The sequence below is a fragment of the Zalophus californianus genome, chromosome 5 (assembly GCF_009762305.2).
Source record: "Zalophus californianus isolate mZalCal1 chromosome 5, mZalCal1.pri.v2, whole genome shotgun sequence".
Classification (NCBI taxonomy): Eukaryota; Metazoa; Chordata; class Mammalia; order Carnivora; family Otariidae; genus Zalophus; species Zalophus californianus.
The window spans coordinates 123,580,370-123,590,422 of NC_045599.1; the positions used below are offsets into that span (position 1 = coordinate 123,580,370).

A 10,053-nucleotide genomic window follows, 5' to 3' on the forward strand; every position below is an offset into this window, starting at 1 on the left:
TATAGGCAGAAAGGTGCTCACCTTAGCACAGTCATCAGAGCCTCTTAGCTGGCTGGCCAGTGATGTGAAGTGTTACAGTTAAGAGGCAGCAGGGAAGAACAGCTCTGGATTGGGAAATGATTACAGCTTACTACCGATACCCATCTTAGAAGTGTGAAGGGAGGAAAGCCAAATGGTTAAAAAGTCGCCAAACCTTTATTCATTCATTCATTCATTCATGTCCTCAACATAATATTTATTATGCCACTACCATGGGTCAGGCATTAAACTAGATGCCAGAAAAACATTTATGAGAGGGGAAAAAAAAAACACTGTTCTTAAACTCTTTGAGCTTCATTCAGTGGGGAAAGCAATGGATGAATGGATTGATTGATCGCTTGATCAGTTGATTATTTGAATATAATGACTGCATTTGTAACAAGTGCCAGCAAGAATAGGTACATGGTATTAGCAAAGGAATAGAACCAAGCAGGCAGGTCAAAAAAGAGATTTCTAAAGAAGTTACTATTGAGCTATGACCTAAAGAATGACTAGAAGCTAAAAAAGTGAAGATGGAGTATAGAAAATTTGAAGAGAGAGTGAACAGCCTGAGCAAAGGTCTTTTCTCAGGGGAGCATGCATGGGGAGTAGCAGGGTCCAAAAAGACACCTGTGTGAATAGAGCTCAGACAGTAAGAGGGAAGGGGATAAATGATCAGCCTAGAGAGATACGCAGAGACCAGATCCTGCAGAACTCTTGCTACCCAAAGTATGGTCAGTGGACCAGCAGCATCAGCATCACCTGAGAGCTTGTCTGAAATGCAGAATCTCGAACTCCACCTTACACAGAGAATCAGAATCTGCGCTTCCACGAGATTCCCAGTTTGTTCATGTGCACAGTAAAGTTTGAGAAGCATTCCTGTAGACCATATTGAGGATTTTGTGTATCAGAAAGACTTCCGTATTGTCCATGGCAGATACTAAAAAATAATCCCTGTGCTATTTAATGATCATTGTAAAGGAACATCAAGACTTGAACACAAGATGTTTCTTTCTCTAAAACTTCTTGTCTGGTGGTAATGGTTCAAAATGTAAAGCTCAGAGGAAAGGCTATTGGAATAAGATATCTGGTAACATTTTATTCTGCATCTGCCACCTTCACAGATTTTTATGCATTGTATGGTTCTAGTGTGCTTAGAGGAATGATTTTTTTTTCCTTAATGAGAATGCTTAACATGTTCAGAAATGGGACCTGATTCTAACAGGTTAGAAATGTTAGGAGTCATCATAAGTTAAAGGTGAGGCTGAAATAGTTTATAACTTTTCAGAAACATGTTGACTGAATGAAGTATAACTTTCTTACTGTTCCTTGTGCTGAAAATACTTTGTCATCATAGTCTCTGGGTAGCTTATCTACTGATTCTAAAATAACATATTCATCTCTTATCTGGTTATTCAGCATTAGTGTTTTTTTAAGTACATCTTCAGTTCTCAGATCTTTGGCAATAGTTTTATTTTTTAAATCAGTGAATGATTAAGTAGCATGTGTTACTTTTAAGCCCCTGAAAGGTACATGATTTCCTTAATAACCAAAATTTTAAAACTATGCCAAATTTATAGATCTTCTTTTCCAAGGAACCAAAGTATTGTCTACTTTAGTATTTTGAAAATTGTAATCTTAGGAAGTGTTTAGGGGATCATATCTATTCTATGGAGAACAGCATAGGGAGAGATTGACATTGGTTTGGTTTCCTGGGTTTTAAAAATAGAGCTTTTTTTTTTCCTCTACTGTGACAATGTGCTATAGTAGAAAGAGTCCTGGACCATCTGTCAAGAGCTCTTACCTTCTGGCTGAGTTGTGTCTCCTCTCTCTGAATCTCTTTTCTTTCATGAGATGAAAACTTTAATTAATTTCCAATATTTCTTATAGTACTAAGGTTGTATGATTTTATAGGTTGCCCAGTGTTACTCCCTAAAAGGATAGCCAAAGACTTCTCAGTGATGTCCCATTTGCTCTGATCACTATAAGTGCTCAAGAAAATTTTAAATCAAAAAAGTTAATGTCACGTTAGCAACACTGAGATGTTTGGTTGACTTCAGAATCCCATCTAGAAGTACCTTAGCAGTGCCTGGGTAGTGTAGTAAATTTAATTCTAAGGAATGAACTGATAAGCTCAAGGAAGTGTAATTCTTATATTGGTAATTATTAAATGGGGAGAAAAGCAAGTCATAGAATAATAATATAGCATAATCCCACTTACACACCCAAAGAACTAGAAAAACAAATTTAACGTAGCAGAACTTAAAAGATATATATGTCGGGGGCGCCTGGGTGGCTCAGTTGGTTAAATGTCTGCCTGCGGCTCAGGTCATGATCTCAGGGTACTGGGATCAAGCCCTGCATTGAGCTCTCTGCTCCTCAGGGAATCTGCTTCTCCCTCTTACTCCCTCTGTGCTCTCTCTCTGTCAAATAAATAAATAAAATCTTAAAAAAAAAAAGATATATGTCAGACTTTTAATCGTATTTCCCTTTGGAGAGGTATTTAGTGTATTTAGTGTGGGGGGTGGATACAGTAACTTCCTATTTTATTCTCTATACATCTTTATTTGAATTCTTTAATCGAATATTATTTTTGTAATTTAGGAAAATGAAATTTATGTATAAATGTCCCTAAAATTCAGTAGATTTCACTATCTGAGCAATCCAAATTTACTTTAAAGATCATTATGGAAAATAATTGTTGAAAACTGGAAAGAAATCACAAGAAATCGTTTCCTCTATGGTATATAATGAAGCATAGGAATTAAACCATTATGATACTTTAATAGAAATAATAGATTTTTTTCTTCAGACCTTCAAGACATTCCATATTCTGATTGGTGTGAGCAGACTATCCATAACCCCTTAGAAGTGGTTCCTTCTAAGTTTTCGGGGATTTCTGGATGCAGCGATGGAGTGTCTCAAGAAGGCTCAGCTAGCAGCACCAAAAGCACAGAGTTGCTGCTAGGTAAGTTTTCAGATTTAGAGCCAAGCATTGTTAATAAAACTATACTTAGTTTTGTTGTTGTTGATAGATAATATTAATAGAAATTGTCTCAAACCTACAAGTCCGTTTCATTCAGGTATACTTAGCCAACTCTTGCAACTGTTACTGTCCTCTTCCATTAGAATTTTGTTCCCAAAATGATTGGCAGTTTATGTGCAGATTAGGTGAGATCTTTAGGTAAGATTTAAAAACAAATCTCATGAGTTGTAATCATTTCCTATTGTGATAAAGATAAAATATTTTCATCTTTTGTTTAGGTGTTAAAACAATTCCAGATGATACACCAATGTGCCGTATACTCCTTCGCAAAGAAGTTCTGAGATTAGTCATTAATTTGAGTAGTTCAGTTTCAACTAAATGTCATGAAACTGGGCTTTTAACGTAAGTAAACTAGAAACGTGAGTATTCTTTGTTCTGCTTTTTAGGGTGAAAAGATCCTTGAAATACTTCCAAAGTTAGACCAGCTTACATCAGTAGTTGTGCATGGTATAGCTGTGTGAGGCTAGGTTTTCTTCACGTACTTCAACCAAAATAGCATATGGTCAAAGATTGAACGCAGAGGTAGGTATGTGAATCCAGCCAGTCCTCTATTAAGCTGGACTTTAAAGAGATCTTTAAAAATGTAAAATACCACTCCTCTCTGAGTTTTAGAAAATATTTTTCATTAAAATGTAAATATTTATGGGGTGCCTGGGTGACTCAGGCAGTTAGGCATCTGGCTCTTCATTTCGGCTCAGGTCATGATCTCAGGGTCATGAGATTGAGCCCCATGTGTTGGGTTCTGCACTCGGCAGAGTCTGCTTGGGATCCACCTCCCCCCCACATACCCCTCCCACCCCCATGCTCAAGCTCTCTCTCTGTCAGGGAAAAAAAAAAGTATATATTTATGTTAACAAGTAATGGGTTTTGTTTTTTAAATGAATTAAAATATATTCTTAAGTTTTCTCAATTTTAATTTCTAATATGGTAATTATCAATGGCTTTAGACACAAAAAATAAGCTTTTGGGGGTCTTCTATAATTTTTAAGAAAGTATGGGAATCCTGAGACTGAACAGTTTGAGAAAAGCAGGCCTACACAAAAAACAAGTGGTATTTTCTTGGTTTCATTTTTTCCCTGTTTTCCTTTCTTGTAATAAAAGTTGCAAAATTTTAATTCTTTTTATAAATCATAGCAACATGATAAAGGAAAATTCACATTGAACTATGACCATCGTTGATCTGCACTATTAAAAGTAGTGTAGCCCTTAAAAGAAATGCAGCTCAGAGTCTCCTGTGGACCTTTTAAAAAAACAGTAACACAGATGGCAGGGTCCCCCTGCAGACCTCCTGGCCAGATGCTCCAGCAGTAGTGGGTCCTTAGCCTGTGTATTACCCCACTGCACCCCACCCCTGATGCTGTCTTAGCTAAAAGCCACTGTTAGAAGGTGGAAAGATACAAAGAGCCCAGTCAAGGGTATTTCAAACTTAATTTTGAAAATTGTTGAGTCATCCTAGGCTGATAAATAAATTTTGCAATTTCTCATGCTAGTGAAAAAGTATTTCTGACTCTCTAAGAAGCTTTTGGGTTTTAATCATTTTAAGAGATAACCCCAAACTTTAAAATATCTAGTTTAAGTGTGAGGTAGGAATATTTAATCTTCTATATTCTTATGCCATCATTCCAAATAGGCCATCTGATCATTGTCTGGTGGGAAAAAAATATTTTTAAAGTGATATTTTGGATGGAAAAATAGGTGAGTCATTATTAATAGTTTTTAATCACACCATCGTCTTTTCTTTGGTTTTAGAATTAAGGAGAAGTATCCTCAAACGTTTGATGACATCTGCCTTTACTCTGAGGTTTCCCATTTGCTCTCACACTGCACATTCAGACTTCCGTGTCGGAGGTTCATACAAGAATTATTTCAAGACGTACAGTTTTTACAGGTAAGTAAGATTTGTCAAGAATAATTCTGTATTTGGTGTTAAGTTAAAAGAGACATTCTGTCTATGGATACACTAGAAAGTCGTTCACAGTTTACCACTTCTTTCCTAGATGCATGAAGAAGCGGAGGCTGTGCTGGCGACACCACCAAAGCAACCTATAGTTGATACATCTGCTGAATCCTGACCTCATATTTATGATATATATAGATGAATACTATATATATTCATATTTGTGGATTTCCTAAAAGCCTCAGAAAATGCTGACTGACTGAGCAGCAAGGACAGGAGTATCTTCTGTTCCAGCAATTACTGGTACATGCACAGTTGGAACTGCAGACTTCCCTAACCAAAACAACTTCCTCTTTTCCCTGTTGAGCCCTTGGGGGGTTCATTGCTCATTACCACAGTTTTAAGAGTTTTAGTTACCATTATATGCAAGAGCCAAGCACTGAATACCTACATAGGTTTTCTATTTTTTCATTTTAAGAGCATAATAACAGTGGAACAATAATAGGATATGCAGAAGCACCCTTCACAGTTATTTCTGAATTCTTTTTTTTAGGGTAAATCTAAAGATGCCTTGTTTGTTAACTAACTTGTGGAAACCAGGAATCAGTGTTTCTGAGGCTGCACCCTGCCCCACAGTGGGGTGTGCTGTAACTGCTGGTATTAGAGGAGGAACTTTGGCCCTTCCACATTTTCCTTAATATTTGTAACACTACTTCAGAGGTTTGTAACCTCAAAGCAAAAGAAGAGCCTCAACAACCCAGGACTTATAAGTTATTTTTATGTTACTAGACTTGCAAACAGTTTGTTTTCTGTCTCTTCAGTTTTGTGGCAATGTGTTATTATAGGCTATTTGAACCAATTAAGGTTTTTCACTACAGTTCTTGACTCAAATCAGAACGTCATTTTATAATTCAGAGTATTTCCCATTTGTAGAATGCACATGTTTTCAGTGGACTTCTCATTTTCATCAACTTCCCATATCACCATTTGAAACAGGAACTTGAACAAGCACTATTAATTGAGACCTAAAGCAAAAGAAAGTAAATAACACTTTGGATCTCCTGAGGAAGAGAGAAGTTTGCCTCCGATTTACACATTCCGTGGGAAAAGAAGAGCCATACTTCCTTTTTAAAAACTCATCAATGCAACTTGAATTATGAAATTACATTTTACATTTTACATTACAATTAAAAATTGTAGTGAAAAGCCTTAAGTACCAAATTTTAAAGCAGCAGTAATTTAATTTTTTTATATCAGTGTTCTTGTTTTGCACAAACTAAATGCAGTGATAGGTGAGTTTATCAGTACAGTCATTGCCTTTATCATATTTGTGAAGTTGTTAAGTTGATGAGGGCAAGGTTTTGTTTATTTGTGTGTTTAATTTGTATATGTTTAAAGATATTTGGAAATCTTTACAGGAATTAAACATATATGCAAATTTGTATATAAAAATAGCATGGCCATCACCATTAGAATGCTTGTAAATGAAAGGATTATCTTTTCTGAGGTCTATATATAAATAGAAAAAAAAATCCAGCTGGACTGATTAGGACCCTTTTTTTAATTCATTTGTTTATACCATTTTTACAGTTGCACATCAGCTTTGACACAGTCCTAGTATCTTGATTAATATTTTCCCATAGTACAGATCCTTTTTATAACGGGCTTGTTCTTTGAGATCTCTGTAAAGAACCCTGTGAACTAGAAAACGTAACTCACAGAGATAGGTTTTTTTTGTTTTTGTTTTGTTTTGTTTTTTAATTTACTGGCACTGAAAGTTCCAACTGGGATGAAACATTTCATCTCACTTCATAACACCTCTTTGACTGCACTTCAGTGAATTGTTCTTACATGCACTGTGTAGCAACTTACATTATAACAAAGCAGATAAGGGCTGTAAGCTGCTGCTTATGTTAAAAAGTGGTTCTTCAGATTTTCTCTCATAAAATCCAAGTGAAAATAAAATTATTTTTTTTAACTTTAATTTATCGCTGAACCCAAGTGTTTATTTAAATGTTAACAGTACTTTTAAGAACGTTGCCTGTCACCTTGGTCTTTGGTCTTGGATGATTAAAATGCCTTCCAGAGAACCAAATGTCAGAGTTACTAGACCAAATAGTGGTTAAAAACTCCAAAGGAGGTAATTTAATCTTATTCATATTGGGGTTGACATATTTTAGACATTGATTTTAAACACTACCTCAGTTAATATAGAATATAAAATCTGTGGTTTAATCCCTCAAAAGTTAACAGTAATTCTTTTTTGTCACACACACACACACACACACACACACACACACAAAACTGTCCCCATCCCAGACCCTACTTCATTCATCCATCCTGAAATGAAGTCTTTGTTACTATTAGCCTAAACAGTTTTTTTGACTATTACTTTGAAAGACATGTATGTATACATTGTAATAATTGCCTGTAGCACTTAGTTTGGAGAGACAGAGTTTTGTGGTTATCAGTAATCTAAGAAAAATGTCTATACTTAAATGTATAGTGCTATTTGGTTTATCCATGTTTCACTGACAGGTCTAATACGTTTTCAAGTACTCATCTGTATAAAAGTAGACTTTTATGATGAAAAATGCTCACATGCAGTGCCAAGTGATTAACTTAGTGTTTAAAAATATTAAATTATAGCAGAAAAGATTAGGAATGGTGTCAGTGGTAATAGAAATAATTGAGAAAGTCATCTGTAAATAATAGATACTACCAGACTATATACCAAAATAATGTCAATACTGTAGTTTTTCAAGATTTTAGAATTAATCTTAGTCCTTATAAATTTGTACTATTGGTAATTATTGAATAATTGGAGGAATTTGGGCAGTTTTGCTGGTTGTAAACTGTGAATATCTAATTGTAAAGTGAATTGTCATTTCTAATTGAAATTTTTTTTCAAGAACAGATTTCAGCTTCACGATACTAAGTAAATACTGATAAATAATAAGGAAATTAGAAATTAGTATTAATAATTAAATATGGTCTAAAATTTCTTATACATTTATTTCCTGTTTATGCCTAGGTAGATTTGAAGGGGGGATGTCTCCCTAATAATTATTCTAATAAAGATTGGTAGCATGAGTACGTTCTCCGAGACAGCGACATTAAAAGAGGCCCTTCGGAGGGTACACACTCTTACACCAGTCACCCTGACAGGCGTACAGCTTCTTCCGAAACGGTAGCTTTAATAGCTTTCAGCTCTTTTATCCAGAGCTTGAGATAATTAAAGCTGAGTTTTTCAGGGCATATTACAGTAGTAAAGTGTTCAACAGTGAGGTGTCAGTGCTTACTTAGATTTGTCTACTGCTCTTTATAAATTTCTTTTTCATTCCATTCAGAGGATGCCTTTTATCCCCACATTAAAGCACAGATCATTGAGCAATAAAAACTAATCAAATTGTCATCCAAATTATAGCTGCAATTGTTTTTGCATGGTAAGAGTGAGGTGCTAATTTTGTGTGAGATCAGCTTTGTAAACTACCTTGGGAAAAAGTCCTTTGGAATTAAGGTTTTCCCCCTTTTGTTTTATGCTTCCAGTGTCTAAAATTCACAATCCATTAAACATGGGAAAAAAGAAAAGGTAGAACTGACAGAGTTTTATGAGAAGAACTGATGGAATAAAAGAACATTTCAGGTTTTCAAAAATGTACGTTGGGAAAGGTCTCCCTTGCCTCCCCATTCAGGAAATCCATTATCACCAGCTTAATTTCAAGAGTATCACTACAGTGAGAGTTTCATTATAAAAGCGTGCTAGTGAAATGAATAGCAGTGCTTATCAGACAGTATTGAAATCTGTGAGAATCTTTCTAGGAACATTCTTTTTTTCTTTTCGTTCCAGGTTCCCAAAGTATTTTTCATTCATAGTAGGTTTTTATGACTCACACAGAATGTGGATCCCCCCCTTGAGTATTTTTATAATGTAGGTGGATAGCTATGCCACAACATGCATTAATTGCACATCTTGTTTGATTTTCTTTACAAAATATTTAATTTGAAAAATATAATTTATGCCAAAAAAGTATACCTTGTAATTTTGCCACTAAGTAGGTTGATTTAGCACAAAATACAAAGTCTTGGGGCGGGGTGGGGGGGCGATAAAAATTTTTCATAGATGATAGTTGAAAAATGTTCCATTACTGGCCTGGCAGAAACCCTGAAGCTGCATTGTAAAACAAATGGTGTAAATTAGTTTTGAAAAGTGGTAAGGGATTGTGAAAAAAATCTCAGACTTAATGCTCCCTAGCCACATGATATCCTTCCTTTTTTATTTAGTAATAAGCTGCTACATATTTGGAGGTTCTGGTGTTTGTAGGTCACTGAACAGACATTGAAATCTGATTTATATTGTATAACTGTAACATAGAAAGAAAAAGTATTTATATATTTTCCGTAAGAATATTTCATTGAGTTGTGTATAATTTAAAGAAGGTTTTCCCCAAATGGTTTTGCTCACCTTGATTTTTTTTGTGTGTGGTTTTCTTGTTTTTGTATAATGTGTACAGTTTATGTCAAGGGCATTAAAAGCCTCCTGAAGCATAATCTTATCAAAGGGATACATTGTTAATAAAATGTACTTAAAATTCTTAAAACTTGTGTTCTGTTTGAAATTTTAAAACAATCAATGTCCATTTGAATTATGTACCACAGAGGCTGATACATGTGACTCCCAGTAAAAATGATTTTTAGGTACCACAGATAAGAGTCTAGTTCAGTAATACGTTAGTGGCTCTTCCAGATGTTTTTAAAATATCCTTAAACATTCTTCATAATCTAATCAAACAGATAGCTTTACAGGTTTTATTTTTAACTTCAGATCATTATAAAGTGTTTGAAAAAAATGGATCTCTTTAGACAGAATAGATCTGAATTTTTTGAGGAAACAATATACAATATAAGTGATAATGATATGATGATGATGTTTCTGTGGAGAGTATTTGATTTCTCAGGCAGAAGCTGTCCTGATCAGATAGGCTATCAGTTCAGCCACCTAGTGGCAAAAGAAAATACCACAAGGGAAATTACCAGGGCTGGAGAATAAAATTCAGTGTCAAAGCCAGGTCAAAGCTAGGTTATAGTTGAC

The 10,053-nt window shown here is 35.0% G+C and overlaps 1 protein-coding gene across 7 annotated transcripts in view; it reads left to right on the forward strand.

Annotated features, from left to right (window-relative positions):
• RICTOR (RPTOR independent companion of MTOR complex 2) overlaps window positions 1-9,556 on the forward strand; it is a 122,896-nt gene extending 113,340 nt beyond the window's left edge. For all 7 annotated transcript variants that reach the window (XM_027604951.1, XM_027604953.1, XM_027604952.1 and 4 more), the window contains 4 exons: window positions 2,831-2,986; window positions 3,283-3,406; window positions 4,814-4,952; window positions 5,062-9,556. In XM_027604951.1, the coding sequence (XP_027460752.1) occupies window positions 2,831-2,986; window positions 3,283-3,406; window positions 4,814-4,952; window positions 5,062-5,136 (494 nt within the window). In that variant the 3' untranslated portion in view covers window positions 5,137-9,556. The remainder of the gene's footprint in view (window positions 1-2,830; window positions 2,987-3,282; window positions 3,407-4,813; window positions 4,953-5,061) is intronic.
• The last annotated feature ends 497 nt before the right edge of the window (window positions 9,557-10,053 follow it).